Consider the following 18,055-nt stretch of genomic DNA (forward strand, 5'->3'; position numbering starts at 1 on the left):
TAAACCACTGGGCCACAGGGGCTGCCCCTCCCCTTTTAAATTATGGTAAAATAAGCATACATTTTCTAGCACTTTGATTTCTTATTCCCAGAGACAGTTCCACCTATGATTCCTACCTTAGCCGGGTCTGAAGAGAGAACCCCTTCTCTTTGTTCCTTGTCCTCAGTTCATTGTTCCACACATGCCTAAAGCCCCAGTGCTTGCGGTTTTTGGATGGGAAGAGAGAGACAATCTGAGGGCTGTTTTACTCTTTCTTGAATTCCCAGTTTGAGCTAAAATCATGCTATTTGAGCTAAAAAAAAAATTTGCACTTGGTCAAATTGAATTGAAACTGGAACATAGTTCTCATTAAGGGAGAGGATAGAAGAGATCTTTAACACAGGGTATTAAAATACCCTTAGTGGAGAGAGAAGTACTATCTTTAAAAGGATCTTTAAAAGAAGGCAATGGCATCTTCATTTTGTTTCTCCTGTGATGTGGTCTGTGTAGTTTTATCTATTTAGTTAATTTCTGCTGATACATATTCTTTTCTCATGCTAGGAATTTTTCTCTTCAAGCGATCTATTTTTTTTTTAAACCTTTTAAATGCAAAGTAGCCAGTTTGTGTCCCCTTGTTACCAGATTTCCTTTTGGGGGCATTTCTTTGTAGATAAACTTTGGATACTAATTTAAATGCCTTTTATGTGCTTTCAGGTCTCCCATGTTACTGAAAGTCTCATGTAACCCTTGATACTTCATATGTCCAGTAGGTCTTTACTCCATTAGGAGGTAGATGGGTGGTTTCTATTACAGGCTTGATGAACATACCCAGTATCTAGAGAAAACAAAAGAAATCACTCTTTGCCCATGTGTTACTCTGAGCCTAAAAATGATCATTGACTTTGCCAAGCCCTTGATAGTTTTGATGCAACTCCAGAGCAGCTGCTGTTTGCCCCTTAGGGTCATTTTTGCTAAGAGGGTAAAGTATAATGTGATACTGTAGAGACAGGGTTATCAGTGGGCTAAGGGAGAAAAAACATGTGGTGTCTCTTTGGGAGAGAATCCCTCTAAGCCCATTGTTACCACCAAGAACAGGTCAGTGTGATACTTGCATGGTTTACAGGATTGCTGTTCATTTCTCTGACAACTGAAGTTATTCTAAACTTATCAGTATTTTAGAAATAGAGCTTACTTTATGTGGAGTGAATCCCCTGGGGTGCTTTGAGACCAGAGAGTGTCTGACATGAAAATTCAGATGATCTCTTACTATGGTTCTAACAAAATGAAGAATTTGGAGGTGGTAGAAATTTGCCTGTGTTTTTCAAAGACCCTCTGAGGGGATCCCTGGGTGGCGCAGCGGTTTAGCGCCTGCCTTTGGCCCAGGGCGCGATCCTGGAGACCCGGGATCGAATCCCACGTCGGGCTCCCGGTGCATGGAGCCTGCTTCTCCCTCTGCCTATGTCTCTGCCTCTCTCTCTCTCTCTCTCTGTGTGTGTGTGTGTGACTATCATAAATAAATAAATAAACAAACAAACAAAGACCCTCTGAGGCAAGACTTTTTTTAAAGAAGTTACTTCTTCATTTGTATTGACGGAGGTCAGATGTAAAATCTGATGTGACAAATAGAAGCAGATTCTGAGCTGGCTGCTGCCTCAGATTTGGGAAGGGAATCCACGTGTGCCAGGCACTCTGCTGACGCCGTGTGCCCCTCCATGGAGCATTTTGGCTGTCAGCACGGTAAGGGTCTCAGCAGCAACTCGTAGCTGCATGTGCATCATAGAAACTTGGTGCTCACCTTGCTGGCACTGCTGCTTTGGACAATGTTTCTGACGCAAACCCAGTTCTGGTACCACCCATACTAAGGCTAGCTGATTATATTTCCTGAGAAGCTTTGTTTCTTACTACAAAAATGATAGCAGTATTAACACTTTACGGATGCCCTGTTCCTTGCAAAGAACTTAAAAGAAATTCTCAATAGAAACAGTAAGAATTTCCATATTAGCCCCTTGTTTCCTCCCCCACAATAAAGAACCATTTTTCCCACTCCTTCTGTGAAGCTGCTGGCATTAAAAAAGAACCAGGAAAAGATCTTTTAATGATAACCACTAAGCACCAAATACATAATTGTTTTACATCTGGAGTTTTAGAAAGGAAATGTACAAAGGTAATCCAGCCTTGTAAAGTGCTTTGTCAATATCACTGCCACGTTGTTCTTGAGGTGCCTTGGTATAATAGAATTCGTACAGGCAATTTATCTTCGGCTTGCCATTTTTGTGTGTGGGTCTGCACCCTAGACACGGGCACATTCTCCCACTCTCCTGATAATATTTTTCCCCTACAGTTGGTAACCCAGAGGTTATGTGGGGCCATTTTTGACTCCATTTGCCTACTTTTTACCCCTTTATTTAATAGAAATATGCACTGCATCATGGTCAAGTATTCTGGTATAGTTTGCTCGGCATTGAGAGCACATCAGCTAATAACCCCAGAAGTACCCTCCATGGAGCATTTCTTGTTAGTTAAAAACTTGTAAGCAAGAATGGTTAAGATACATACAGCTGCTTTCTCTGAGGTTTCTTATCTCCTAAAAAAGACACAGGTTATTCTGACAGGTGAAACAAGTCCAGGCAAATATGCAACATTGATCTAATCAGCCGGAACGAGAGCAATATTTTCACTGGTGCTGCCTTTTACCAGCGTCATTAAAGGCTCCCATTACTCTTTTATTAGAGGTTCCCTCTCTTCCTTATCAGATTACAGAATGAACATAACTCACAGCAGTGATTTGATCTCTTGTTAAAGAGGATTACAGCTTTGCATTAACTCGGATTGACACAGTTTATAATTCGCTTGTTGATACTCAGACGGGTAGCATCACATGTTTGACCCCCCAGCAGTGCTGAGGGGAAAGGACCCCCATATATCATCATTAAAGATGGCGTCCAGCACAGAGATAGGAGGCATGGGGCCTTCCTCCTCTGGTAATGTCAGAAAGGACAAAGGAAACATTCTCAAGTTCAAAGATGAGACGTGGGCCAGAGTTTTAAAACTAGATTGAAAACTGTGATTGTTTCTCCAGTTTTTCCTGATTTGTTGCTGCTCGGTCTTATATAATTCTAGTGAATTTGCATTCTCAAATTGAAGCCTTGGTTCCAAGCAGGATGTAGAGTGATAAAAGTACATCTTCTAGAAGGAGATTGTAGATGTTGAACAGATAAATTTTTCCTCAAAATGGGCTTCTTGACTATAGTTTTCATTTCGGTTAAATTCCTATCATTTCTTCAAAGGATTGTGAATCCTTTTTTTCCCCCATAGGGATCTTTCACATGCTTTAAAGTGGATGGAAATGTTTCTCTTAAGGACTTATTGTTTTTTAAGTTATGGCATTTTATTATTACTATCTTTTAAAATATAATATCTTAAAATATTGTATTAATCACAGCTAAGTATCCTGTAAGTGGGTAGGCAATAGCTAAATGTTTTTCCCCTTAATTTAGATTAAGTCCTACATTTCCCACAATGATCACTGAGCCAACGTTAGGTTGCTAAGATATATACACCATTTCTGTTTCTAAGTGCATTCATCCTTTACTCTGAGTTATCCACCCTAAGTCTGCTACCTGATTTCTGATTGGCAATGAGACAACACAGAATAATAACATCATATTCCACTTGTTGAGTATTTACTATGTACCAGACACTGCATTAAGCCCTTCATATACCTTTTCATTCAGTTCTTAAAAGAAACCACTGAAGTGATTGACATTGTCTGCCTTTTATGATAAGAATATTGAGGCTACGGGTGCCTGGCTGGCTCAGCCAGTAGAGCATGCGACTCGATCTTGGAGTTATGAGTTTGAACTCCTGTTGGGTGGGGAACCTACTTTATTTTTTAATCCTTTTATTTTTTTTAATTTTGGGGGGAACCTACTTTAAAAAGAAAAAAGGAATACTGAGGCATAGAGCAATTTAGTAACCTGCTCAAGTTAAACAGCAAGTAAGTGGTGGAGCTGATATGTGCATTTAGGAATGTGAATTCAAACCTGCTGCTGTTTCCAAGGCATCAGCAAGCTTTTAGAAATGTCTGGGAGTGAGGCCCCAAAGGGAAACTGCTTCTCTGCATCCTCAATATACATATAAGAACCTTTCTCTCTCTCTCTCTCTCTTTTTTTTTTTTTAAGATTTATTTATTTATTCATGAGAATACACAGAGAGGAGAGAGAGGCAGAGACACAGGCAGAGGGAGAAGCAGGCTCCATGCAGGGAACCTGATGTGGGACTCGATCCTGGGTCTCCAGGATCAGGCCCTGGGCTGAAGGCAGGTGCTAAACCGCTGAGCCACCCGGGCTGCCCAAGAACCTTTCTCTCAATCAAAAACTTGTTTGGGGTGAGTGGGGGTGAGATTCGTTTGGATTAAAATGGTTTTTTTCCTTTCCTTTTTTCTTTTATTTATTTTTATTTTTAAAAGATTTTATTTATTTATTCATGAGAGACAGAGAGAGAGAGAGAGAGAGGCAGAGACACAGGCAGAGGGAGAAGCAGGCTCCCCGCAGGGAGCCGGACGTGAGACTCAATCCCGGAACTCCAGGAGCACACCCCGGGCTGATGGCGGTGCTAAACCGCTAAGCCACCAGGGCTGCCCTCCTTTTTTCTTTTAAAATCGAGATGCTTTTTTATGGGGGCAGGGGTACTTAACAAGTCATTCACATCTTAGTATGAATCACTGAATTTCTAGACCTGCTCTTATGGTTACGCTATTCTTCAGATACAAAGACCCTAAACCTTATAATCTGCTTTGAAACCTGATTTAGAGTATTCAGTAAGCTTGCTTTTATAGTTCTACATCTGCCATATGCAGATGCCTGTCATATGCACTGTCATCTACTTTCCTTAAAGAAAATATCTTTTTTTTTCCTCCTGTAATAAAAACAATACATGCTTATGGAAGAAAATTTGGAAAATACAGAAAGGACAAAGAAAAATTCATCTGTTAGGTGCTATTGAGAGTTGAACATGAATACTTTTATGTGTTTTCTTGCAGAATTTTTTTTGTGTATGTATTTTATAGTCTCTTAACCACCCAGTCTGATCTAATCGGGTCTGTATGTCGTTGCCAGATGAAACCTTCCTAGAATACCACTTAGAGGATGCTACTCCTCCTTGCCTATAGAATTGAACCTGTACTCTTAACCCTGCCCCTCAAGACCTTGCTCCCTCCTTCCCTTGTTACCCGTTTCAGTTGTATACCTTCTGTGCTATCCCCACAACACCCCCCACAACCACTCCTTGCACTCCTGTCTCTTAATTCTGCTCACTTAACTCTCCTGTTGGGAGGTTCAAAGTCCTTGACCAACACCAACCTTTCCAGGGAGACTTATGATTCCCCATTCCACACTGAGCTGGGGGGTTCGCTCTTCCTTGAACCCCTACTTTGTTCTTCGGTGGTATTTATTACAGCTCAAAAGAGCACTTAATCGGGGTTAAGAATGCTTAAATTGTAAGTCAAAGCAGTGTGCGTATGTTTACTATAGTCTCATATTTGTTTTTGTATCAAAGTTTTATGCTCATACATTTATTTATTTTTTTAATTTATTTATTCATGAGAGACACAGAGAGAGAGAGGCAGAGGGAGAAGCAGGCTCCATGCAAAGCCCAATGTGGGACTTGATCTCGGGACTAGGATTACGCCCTGAGCCAAAGGCACCCTCAACCGCTGAGCCACCCAGGCGTCCCTCATACATTTATTTTGATTCCAGTTTTATCTTGCCTTATTGTATATATTTTTGTATCAGAAGTATTATTTGCAAAACAATATAATGTCTTTTCCCAGTTGATGTCAGCCTCTCTTAAGCAGGATGTTTGAGCACATGCTTTGCCCTGGCACTCATGCAGTGCGACCCCAGAGGAGGCTTCCCTCTGTGGCTTAGTCTTCTTCTTTATAAAGCGAAAATAGTCCTTCTTGCTCATGAGAGTCTTGAGAATGAAATGTTCTTTTAAGTTTTTTGTTTCTGAGAAGGACTATTTTATTTTTTAAAAAAATATTTATTTATTCATGAGAGACACAGAGAGGGAGAGGCAGGGACATAGGCAGAGGGAGAAGCAGGCTCCATGCAAGGAGCCCAGTGTGGGACTCGATCCCAGGACTCTGGGACTATGCCCTGAGCTGAAGGCAGGCGCTCAACCACTGAGCCACCCAGGTGTCCCTGAGAAGGACTGTTTTAAATGTAATCTGTATAGTGATCTAAATAAAGAAAATGTATGTTTGCATTTAGGTAAATATTGTGTCATTGTCCCTTTGCCTGCAGCAAAAACATAGTCGTTTTGGTGCAAACCTGAAAACAGTTGGCTGTGGGTCTCCTGTCTCAAATGCCTTTGAAGACTTTCAGCTTATAAGTCTATTTACAATTTGCTGGTAAGACTGTTTTTGCACACAGACCTATAAGACAGATGAACAAGTTTTTGCCTCTTTTACTCCAGTCTCCCAAGTCATCTAACTCTTTTAATATCCTTTCTCTTGCTCCCCTAGCACTTTCTACCCATCTATGCCACAAAGTGCATTGCCCCCCAGGTCATGCCCTAATTAGCTATGGGTTGTCTCCTAGTCCAAACATGGCCCTGCTTGAGCTCCAGCACTGTATTTTGTTCTTAGCTCTTGGCCATGTTGGAAGATCCCCAGAAATGAAAGTCCAGCTCTGTGACTTCTCATTCCCAACCCTTTACTTACAGTTTGTGAGGTCATTTTCATGGAGGATGAACCTTGGGCAAAGATCTTTCAAAAACACTTTTGTTTTTTCTATCACTTCCAAAAGTACCTATCATAAACTTTGTGTTCTGTAGGAGGTTTCCTCCTGTCCATCTTGGCTGTGAGATCTACCCTGAGTCTGGTTTCTGGTGGCCGTCCTACAAGTTATTAGTTACTGTGGAAACACAGAGAATATAGACAGGGCTCTGTGATGACCAGTTACAGCTCTCAGTCAGGGTTTTGGACTGCTTTCAGGATTTGTGTGGTTTAAGAAGAAAACAGTGTGGAATGGATTCTTTGTGTGCATTAGCGAGGCATAATAGTCCCTGGTTACCTTTTGTTATTTTTAGTGTTGGTAGTAAGTGTCAAACCAAAAAAAAAAAAAGGATATTTAGATAAAGGGCATCGCCTCTTGGTACCTTGAGTCCAGGGTGCCGGGAAGCACTGCATTTGTAATGGGAAGCTATTACTAACTACCCTGGAAATGAGGTCTTGAATGAGCCATAACCACACCTTGTGTTTTATCCATTGTATCCCTCTGGGGAGCAGAACACTTTATAAACATTAACTCTTTTACCCTCTGGGCACCTCCACTTAAAAGGTAAATAAGACTGAAGGCTCTTTCTTCTCCAATATAGATGAGGCAGCATCAGCCCAGTGAGGAAAATTACTTGATCAGAGGCAGGGGAGGCGGGCGCGGGTGGCCTGAGGTGCTTGGAGTCCCTGCAGTGGCCCTGGACGGCATGGTGGCCGCTGATGCCTGGGAGCCCGCCACTCTGTGTGGTTCCCCTTTCTGCTCCGCAGGCCGGTGGGGGTTGGGCCTTTGTCTCACGTGGAATGTGAAATGCCGCAGAGACGCGCGATTGTTCTTCAGTGCTTTGTGCTTCTTTATGAGAAAGAAGAAATCGATACACATTTTCTCCTACACGCACTGGGCAGCACTCCCGCCTCCTTGCCTGCCTCCCAGCCTTACAGGGGAGGCGCAGCTATGCAACAGAACAGATTCCACCAGCTTCCAGGGGCAGAGATGCAAACTACTCCTTTTGTACTTAGCAGTGAGGCTTTTTAAAACCAGTCCTCTAGCTGGCCAAGGTCATCAGACTGCTGGCTTCAGTGACTGGTTGGTGAACCAGGTTTGGGGAGACCACCACGAGGCTACTGGGTCCCGGTCACTACTCCTGGGGGAAAGTTTACATGGCAAATGTCTGGGACAAACCTTTTTTTCTCAATTTCCAATTTATAGAGAAGAGGAAGAAGTTCTTTGACGGATACTATTAAAAAACAAGGAAGATTGACAGATGGAGGGCATCAGTTTTCATTCTGTCAATTAATAAAAGTAAACTGTCCAAGCCAGAGCTCTGTCTCAGGGTGTGTTTTATCTTTGAATCAGAAAATGTGGTATGGATACCTATAACTCTGCAGCTTCCTGCCATTAAGCAGTTAGGTGTGGGACATGAATGACCAAGAATTCGCTGCCATTGTTAATAGATGGTAGTTTAGGTGACAGCGAGCTTAGCCTTGCAGGGCCAGAGGGTGCAGTGCCTAGGTGAGGGGGTCAGAGCCCTGGAGATTGTTAGAGCATAGAGCCGGAGGCATGGATGAGATTGCTGGGGGTGGGTGAGAGAGGCAAGAGAGGAGGGCCAAGAACCGAAGCTAGGAGAAGGTCTAAGCTAGGAGAAGGTCTACAGTCCCTATCAGCTGGAGGAATATGAAAAAGACAAAGAGGGAGGAGGAGCAAAGGAGAGGCAAGATCCTTGTACCCCAGGGCGGGGAGTGTAAGGACTTAGGGGTCAGCCACCAGGCACCTTGCCCCAGCACCCACTGGTACCTTACACCCCACCTTCTCCACCCTCCCCACCCTCCCCACCCTCCGGTAGGAGCAGGGCAAGGCTGGTGCCTGGTGTTTGCCAGCTCAGTGGTTGCTGCTTTGTTTGGAGCAGTACTGGGCTTTCTAGTTAAGTATGATCCTGAGCTGATTACCAGAAGCCCTAGAAAGCCTTGCTGAAACTCTGTGGGTTGCCAGTAAACGCCTTCACTAATTTCCATGCGCTTTGAACCCCAAAAGAAGGAGTTAACCTGGGGCTGAGAGATGCAGCACTTGCCCCCCCTCCCACCCCCAGCCCTGGGTCACGGGGCAGCAGCCTTGATAGGGACACAAATGTAACTCGTGTGTCAGCCTCCCCTTCAGTGAGGTCGGAGGAAGTGATTCACGTCTAAGCAGTGAAGCATCCCCAGGCTTTTAACAGGAGCTGTTAGAGGGGCTGCTGTTTGAACAAGGGGCTTCATCTTCCTGAAGCCAGCAGTCACAAAACCGTAAACACAACACCGGCCAACTCTATTGCCAGGATCGTGGTGGCTTGACGTTAATATTAAACATCTCCAGCAAGGCGGAGAGCTCTGCAGCCCAGCCACAGAATAAAAATAAATAAAAATAAAGAGAAAACCCTGCTAAAAGCGGTGAGATGATTTGTCGTCTTTCCTTAGCGAGGCCATTTGTCTTCTCTCGCATCAAATCTGTTATAAAACAGTCAAACTGTGAAAGTGGAAATCATCCCAGGAATATGGAATATTAATGCACAGAAAAGGAGGCAACATCCCTTTTGTCTAGAGTGCCAGGGTTCCCCCCCACACACTATTCTTTTTTTTTTTTTTTTTGATAGTCCAACAAGGTAAATTATTTTTCTTTAAAAGAATTTGAAAGACTCAAAGCCTACTACTAGGGATGACAGAAGTTTTGAGTATTTTTCTCCCTTTGTTCAAGTGAAGTGAACATAGCTGACTAGGGAACCCAGGAAGGAGCCCAAGTGAGGAGCCCAGTGCAGCTTCGACCCTCGCTCTGTGCCTCCCTGGCCCTCTGCCCTCTCCTTCCTTTTCCAAGCCTCTCAGTTCCTTTGTTTGGGACCTCAACCTGCTCCTCTTGAACATTTATAAATCTGTCTGATCTTTAGGAGACAGGCCAGAGGCCACATGTCACCGTCTGTAATTTAAAGCTGCAGGGCTAAAAGCATCAGCAGAGGTTTGAAGGACCTAGTTCTGACCCGACCAAAAGAGCGACTTGGAACAGACCTTCTAGAGTCTCCTTCAAGCATGGGGAGGATGGCGATGAGAACAGACACACTAGGTAATTTATGGGCGCAGTTTGCTGGGAGCCATGCCACTGACCGAGTCCTTACAACCACGTCGTGCACTGCCACCTCGTGGCCTACTCGGGCGGCTGCTGGGAGACCTGCCTTGTCTCCAGATTCAGGTAATTAGTGATGGATGTGGGCATCCTCGGAGTCCTGCCTGCTACTTTGCTGCTTGATTCTGTCAAGAAATGAGGTTGCTTCCTTTTCTTTTTATCTCATCTCTTGGAGGCGGGGGGTGTCGGGTTTTGCTATGGAACTGTGATGAGATTTCAAGAAGGGAGCCTGTGATTGACTTTTCATTGCTGGGGGATGTTGGGAGGAGAGTGAGGGTGAGTTAAGTGCTGACCTTCTGGCTACATTGAGGAATCCTAAGTTTTCTACTGTCATAATTTCTGTATGTTGTCCTGTCTCCTTATACGAGCTGCATGTGTGTCTTCGTTGGCTTGCGTCCTCAACAGTCCAGTCTCAGAGAGATGGGTTCCAACACGAACCTCAGCCTCTGATACTATTGCTGTGATGTGCTAGGGTTTACCCTCCACCACAGCCCCTGAAGAGCCTGGAGCAGTTGCTTGCCATTTGGAAAAATATATTTCCCCTGTTAGGTCACAGAAGCATGTCTCCAACACATTTCTCTCACCTGTAAAGTCATTGATACAGAATAGAATGGATTTGGGTTGGAGGAAGCAGGAGTAATAAAAGATGAAAGGAAGGTACCATTTTGTGTCTCATGTTTTAGGGAGCTGAGCACAAAGCATTTAGAGGGTCAGGGTCTGGAGGATCCCTTTATTTGGTGTCATTGGTATGTGTCAAGTAATCATTGACAAGATACCTTGTTCGATCACTATTGGGAAGAGAACTGAAGCTCCATGAAGGCAGGGGAAGTGCGGGCTGAGAACGGAGGAGGGAGTAAAGCCCTGTCCTGCCCGGTTGGGACCAACCAGTCTGTACCAGGCGTGTCAGGATTGGCCTGGAGGGCAGGAGGGCCTTACCATCGTCGGGAGAGCCCCAGGCCTCGTCACGGCATGGAGGAACTGTTTCTTTTCCCCTAGCAAAGAACAAGTTTAGTTAGGAGAAAACCTCAGATAGTCAAAATGCTGGGGTAGGGAAGAGCAATCGGTTTTGTCACTCTCTCGGTCAGGGGCCCGTGGGTGGCAGTCACACAATGGCATGGTTGGGCTGAGCCTTAGGAGGAACCTTCCCATGTCTCCCCTGATGGAGTGGGCCGATTGTCCTGGACACATGTATTGGGTTGGTTCACCTTCCCAACCCTGCGTCAGCTATTGTCATGCACATCCTGGCAGCCCACCACAAAGCCTGTCGAAGTTCACATGGGTATTCAGACAGGTGTTGGGCATGTATCATGCATCTGTGTTATATTTTGAGGCGGGGACCACATCTGATCGTGTTTATAAGCTTCCACAGCTCTAGTGATTACGTTGTCCTCAGAACACAAATGTGGAAAAAGGCAGACATCCGAAACATCACCAGTGATTTTCCTGAGCACATGTCTGTCACCCGTCACCCTGCCGGTCAGTGTGAATTTCTGTTCGGCTGCTCCTATACCAACCCCTCAGGATTCGGATTCGATCAGGATTGTGCTGGTTGGAACCCTCTGTCTCTTGTTCCCTTTGTGTGCTTCCTCATCTTTTATCCTTAAATGGCCACACAAGGGTTTGAACGAAGCGGAAGCAGATGCTGTGCCACTTCTGTGTGCACCCAGGGGTCCTCGGGGTGCGTGTGGAGAGGGAGAGGGTGGAACGAAGGAAGGGTCATGACATGTTCTGGGATGTGGCTTGTGTATTTTGGAAAGAGCCCCCCCACACACACACACACACCATGAGGCAACAAATGAACAATTTCAAATTAATCAAGGGCAAATTATGTGTATAATTTTAATCAGGAAAGCAGCAGTATTGTCTCTGCTGGCACATTGGGAAGACTGGCTCAGGACTCCTGCATGTCAGACTCACTCAGAGAACACACCGTGCTTGGGGAGTTGTGCAGATTTCTTCAGGGAGCAGTGGCATGCTGCTTGCTTTCCTCTCTGTGCCTGCCTCTGGCCACAGGGCCAGATAGGTAGAGCTTGGGGTTTCCAGCCCCAAGTCAGAGGGATGCAGCGTTCTGGAGCACAGCCAGCACAGTTCCTCCCGGAGCCCAATGCTGCAGGCTACTGATCTAGCAAATTGAGCAAACTGTGCCCCACGCAGATCATGTGCGGGTCTCCCGTGCCCCTTTGTGCCAACTGCCCACACGGCATAGAAGACCCTGGAGTATGTTGCGGTCAGCGGGAAGTCCACATGGAAGACTGAAGGAAAAGCCCTGGGCTGCACACATCTGGGGCCTCGGTCTTACACGCATGCTGCCCCCACCTCATGCCTCACCCACCACTCAGGTGATCACACTGTACTGTCCCACAGCTGCGGTACTTTGCGTCTCCTCAGAAGAGTCGTGTCATAAATAAGCCAAATCCTAACACACACACACACACGTGCACACACACATTGTCTTTATGGAAAATGGCCGCTAATCCATGATCATTTTTTTTCCAGAAACAGGTTTTATGATAATATAGTAAAAATATTAAATTAGAAAATGCCTCACTAAGGGTTATAAAACCTTACTACACTAGAGATAGGTAATTATCCCCTCTACAGCCTAAATGACAGTTTAAAAGAAATAAAAATGTTAGTGCTCATTACTTGCTTTTGTAGGTTGCAATAAAGGGTAAGTTAAATTTTAATTCAAGGAAGGGCCCCTGCTATCGACCTTCTACCTTAGGTCCATGTCTTGTTAATTACTCCGTAGGTTATTCTCCTGCATGATATGGACATTAATACATTTTCCACAGTGGACATTCCCACTGGCCATCGAGGCTGGGAGTGTGGGGGAAGGCATTTCAACTCAGTGGTTCAAATCTTGATTCTTGAAGTGATGGGGAGCAGGAATTATGGTTTTTTTTTAAACCAAGTTCATTATGCATAGCCTTAAGGGGACCTCAAGTATTAAACGATACACTTACCCTAGAGAATCAGATGGAGACAAGGTTAACCTGAAGGATTGATAGTTGAGCTTCTCTGCATGGCTAAATCCCGGTTAGGAAAGAGGCTGCAGGGAAAATGTTCCGTGCAGCAGAAGGCAGTCTGACCTGCTGTCCCGTGGTGCCTCTTTATTACTGAGTTTTATTTTTAGTTTTGTTTTCCTTGGGATGGGGAAAGGGATGTGGACATGTGCCTTTTCTTGGAAGATGCTCTTATCTTTCCCTCAGCACTGGCCCCACACCACATGCCTGTGTGGGTCTGGGGATGACGCAGTGCTCCCCATCCCAGAGCCCTCACTCTGGGGTGTGCCAAGACTCCCCAAGGGGGAAGCAGATACACATTTTGGGAGCATCAATTTCCAGATGTGTACTCTTTCCCCAAGTGGGACTGCTGGAGAATGCACCTGGGCTGGAGAATGCACCAGGTCTCTGGTCTCACCTGTCACCGTTGTCCTCCCATCTGCTACTCGGCCCACCCAAGCCCCTCCTCTCTCCGATGTGGAGGTTTCCCAGCCCCGGGCACCAAGCAAGAGCGTAGCTCACAGTACTGATGCAGGGATTGAGGATGGAGGGTAATAAGTCCCTGTGAGTCAAAGGGTTCCAGGTCTTTATTTTCAACAAAATTGCAGGATAACCTAATTGAACTGTCAGCTGGCAGATCATTAAAATCAGTTTTTGGTGGTAGGTCATTATATGATTTGGGGCAAGGGGCATATAATTCAGAAGGAATCAAAAGAATCAGGTCATGTTGCTGTAACAAAACTCCCCTGTCCCCATCTACTTGTTCACGTGACAATGTTTCTCTGCACTTGTGTCTGCAAAAACCAACAGACAGGAATACACTGGATACTGAGTGCTCTTGCATTCTGGCGATAAATACCATTCACCACGGGTCCATGACACGCCCCATCCATATCATGAAGACATGCAGTTCTAGGACCATTTTACATAGTTTTATTGTACTGTTGTCCTATATATTGTTTTAATAGAATAGTAAATGTGTAATAATAACACAATCCGGAAGTACTTTTTTAATTACTTAGGGCCTGATGGTGTCAAGAAATTAAAACATTTTTGTTTCAACTTCTGAAATTTCAAAAAGTGTCAATTTACATACTTTTTGTGGCCAAGAAGTATAATAGGGTGATCAATAAAAGACTTTGAAGCATAAAACAATTAGGACAGAAATCTGTAGGGAAAAAACAAATGGAAATACAAGTTTAAAAAGGAGAGAATGCTGTGAAATTTCCAAGTTAAAGAGTATGTTTATGTGTTATTTAAATGAATGATGATGGGTATCAAGACAATATGGCACATACATTCCATTGGGTGCATTACAAAAGAAATGTAAGAGTTTTATTCCAAAAGTTAGTATTCACAATATTCTGGTAATTATGTCCTTTGTAACTATTTATTGAGAAAAATTCTGTATGTAAGGGGGCTGCATGGCTCTGTAAAATTCTCGCAGGAGATGTTCAGACATACTCGGGGCCCGGTCCTGGCCCGCACACACCCCAAGCGGCCAGGGTGTTCCCCAGCCCGGGGGTCATGTCCTGCTGCACAGAACCTCGGTGGGGGGGGGGGGGGTTGAAGGGGGGCGGGGGGTGCTTCATTATGTTACTGGGGGGGGCAGGGTCTGAAACAGCTGGGTAGAGCAGGGAATGGGAAGTCAGTTTGAGGCCACCACCTGATTCGTGGTTAGCAATGGTAAGAGTGGAACAGGTGGTGGGGCCTCGAGGAGCAGGGGAAGTTGAGATGCTGGGAGGGTAGAGGTGGCCACTGGATGCTGGCAGCGGCTGAGGGAGACACGGAGCTGCAATCACACAGGAGGTTTTCGATTGGAATAATCTCTCACTCTTAGTCTCTGTCTCTCAAACTGTTTGAAGATCCCAGACCCCTCAGCCTTCCAGGTTGCTCTGCCACGAACAGCTGCATATGTTTGTCAGCTTTGTCCACCTGAGTGTGAAATGATGTTCTGTGAAAACATGGGTTTCAGCATTTCACTCTGCGCTGCTGACACGTGAACCCTGCTGCGGCCAAGTAACTGCTGCCTGGGCCCCGCGCTTCCTGGGGTTGCTGGGGCGGCAGTGATGGGGTCTGCGTGGGCCGGGGACAGGGCCAGTGGGATGGCTGGGCCACTTATCAGCCCGCACGGCCCTAAATCCATCCTGTCCTTTCTGCTGTGGCCGCTCTCCCCTCCGGGCTGTTTCAGTTTGTGTGTTGAAATGACTAAAGATTCTAGTACTATGTGGCAAATAGGCCACGGTGTGATCCCTGGGAGCCTGCGCTGGGCACTTCTGTCCTTTATGTGATGGAGCTGGTGATCTGGAAGCCGCTGCCTCTGGAAGAAGTGAGGCTGCCTGCCTCATTCACATCTGGTCAGAAGCGCCTTCCATCCAGCCTGTGCTCGAAGGCTAGCCCGGGCGGGCAGGTGGGCGGGTGTGCAGCTGTGCAAAGCTGAGAAACAAAAGGCAGAGCAGAGCTCCCAGTGGCCCCTGTCTGTAGGCCTCAGAGCTGGTCGGACTCAGGCGAGTCCAAACCATGTGCCTTCAAACAGCAGTAAGTCTCCACTGATCCCCTATCACCCAGAGTGCGGTTGCTGGCAGATTCTTGGGTAAAATCCCTCTGCCTGCCCTGTGGTCCCCTGCATGATAGAGTCAGGCTGCATTTTGGGCTACTACAATTTCTTCTTTATGATTTTTCCTTTAAAAAAAAAAAAAAGATTTTGGGCAGCCCCGGTGGCTCAGCTGTTTAGCGCCGCCTTCGGTCCAACGCCTGATCCTGGAGACCCAGGATCGAGTTCCGCATCGGGCTCCCTGCATGGAGCCTGCTTTTCCCTCTGCCTGTGTCTCTGCCTCACTCTCTCTCTCTCTGTGTTCTCTCATGAATGAGTGAATAAAATCTTTAAAAAAAAAAAAAGATTTTATTTATTCATTCATTCATTCAAGACACAGAGAGGCAGGGACACAGGCAGAGGGAGAAGCAGGCTCCATACAGGGAGCCTGATGAGAGACTTGATCCCAGGACTCCAGGATCATGCCCTGAGCCAAAGGCAGACACTCAACCACTGAGCCACCCAGGCATCCCTGGGATTTTTCCCTTTTTTTGGAAGTTTTAATACACTATTTTTATTGCTGGAATTTCTTTTTTTTTTTTTTTAAGATTTTATTTATTTATTCATAGACACAGAGAGAGAGAGGCAGAGACAGAGGCAGAGGGAGAAGCAGGCTCCATGCAGGGAGCCCGATGCGGGACTCGATCCTGGGTCTCCAGGATCACACCCCAGGCTGCAGGCGGCGCCAAACCGCTGCGCCACCAGGGCTGCCCTATTGCTGGAATTTCTAATGGTAGTACCTCTGTTCCTGCTCACAACCAAGCAGGATGACTTCACAAACAGACTAATAAGGTTTTGTATTGAGTCTTGTTAAACCAAAATAGCTGTTTAAAGGGGGGTGGTTTGGTGTTTTATTTGGAAAGTCAGGCCTGCTGACGATGACACTTTTAAAAGCCTATTTTCTTTGCCAGGGTGGCAGGCTGTCTTTTATGGTTAGATCTTGAAAGTATAAAACAGAGCAGGCACAGCTTTCTTCTGGGGTCATTCCCTGGCTGGCACATGTCCGTAGCCCTGTGTGCCTGGCCTCCCTCCAAGAGGGTTGGTGGCCCAACCTTGACACAGAGTGCAGCCGTGGATCACCTGCCTTGGTCGGCTATGTTTCCTCCGAGGGTCACTGTGCTCCTCTGATCACCGCAGGGAGAACCTGCTCTCTGTCCACAGGGGAAAGTGTTTGGGAGCTCCAGTGGCGGGAGGGACCCTGCTCCACCCCTTAGATTTCCAGGCCTTGATAGAGGACTTTGGCCAGGTGCTTGTGTGTGTGTCACATTTGACAGCAAAAACCGAGGTTGGAAGGGATACTTTATTTTCAGGGACCCAAGGAGCCTGGCATACTATCATTTTCTAAATTTTGAAGCCCAGCTCTAGAAATAAATTAGCCAATCAAATTATTTATTAGATTGAAAATAGATAAAAGGGGCCAGGAGAGTGGGGAGGAACCTTGGTTCTCCCACCAAACGGCTGCATGTGTGATAGTAATTGGAATCTTGTTGCTGGGTCATTTTCATTGTTTTTCAAGTACTGCCGAGTCCAAGAAAATGTATGAAAACTAAATCATATCCCCCTACATCCCATGTCTGATTGAATCCTCCTCGTCGTGCAGCGGTCTCATACATCCTATTAAAATATTCAATCTTGTTTTCTTACTTGAAGAGCCTGTCTGTAAAGGGCAAACTTATAGAAAACTCATTCCCGGAAGACAGGTATCCAGCCACACTGGACTATTTACATATTTTACTATTTGATTGACTGCTTCTCAGTTCTTTCTTTGTATTTGTGAGTAAGGGGGTGGGGTGCATTTTTAATTACATGGCTGTGTTGGCCATTGAACCGAATGGGACATTTCCTGTCTTCTCAGTTCTTGTTGAACCTTGAAAAGGTAACTAGTGTGTTTACCAGTTTGTTTTCTTTGTCTTCTAGGACAGAGTTGTATCGATCTCTTTTTGGGCAGCTCCACCCTCCTGATCAAGGCTCAAGGGACTGACCGCGCCTGCTGCTCTGGCTACAGGCTTGAGGCAGGGCCTCCGGACACACGGATACACGTATACATGTAGAAACATGGACACGCCACGTGGCCCCTTGCCCAGCCCCAAATGCAGGAAGGTGTCAGCACACAGCGTTGGACTAGTTGGGAAGTCCTAGAAAGGTGTGGGGTTCAGAGTATGTGCCTAATACATCCCAGGAAGCCTGGAAACAAGTGTGCATGTCCACCATGCTGCAGCCTGCCAGGGACCCGCACCCCATGTTCATTTGCTGTCCCAAATAAAGGGTGTTGTTGGTACAGCCACTGCCACTGCGTGTGATGTCTTAAGCAGCATGGACTAAGGCAGCTTTAGAGCTCTGGGGTGACAGGTTTGTTGGGAGAGCTTTCACTTTCTTTCTAGTCAAACGGCCTCCTCCTACAATACAAAAGTTCACGGAAGCCAGGATGCTGGCTGGATTACATTTGGTGATGGATCATGGCTCCGAGGAGCAGGGAATCCCCAAAAACCTACAAACTCTGCCCAGGAGACTTTGTAACTTGGAGGCATTTGCTGATTTGTTGCAAATAGATCCCT

General features: G+C 45.8%; 1 protein-coding gene across 2 annotated transcripts in view; it reads left to right on the forward strand.

Annotated features, from left to right (window-relative positions):
• Nucleotides 1-17,784, forward strand: part of AATF (apoptosis antagonizing transcription factor) — a 105,018-nt gene extending 87,234 nt beyond the window's left edge. Inside the window, exon 12 of one of the 2 annotated variants that reach the window (XM_025996094.2) lies at nucleotides 17,418-17,784. In XM_025996094.2, coding sequence (XP_025851879.2) covers nucleotides 17,418-17,481 — 64 coding nt within the window. In that variant the 3' untranslated portion in view covers nucleotides 17,482-17,784. Of the gene's footprint in view, nucleotides 1-6,284; nucleotides 9,165-17,417 lie in introns of those variants that run through there. The other variant, XM_025996095.2, reaches the window with a different exon arrangement.
• Nucleotides 17,785-18,055: the final 271 nt, after the last annotated feature.

Source organism: Vulpes vulpes, chromosome 2 (genome assembly GCF_048418805.1).
Source record: "Vulpes vulpes isolate BD-2025 chromosome 2, VulVul3, whole genome shotgun sequence".
NCBI classification, from domain to species: Eukaryota; Metazoa; Chordata; class Mammalia; order Carnivora; family Canidae; genus Vulpes; species Vulpes vulpes.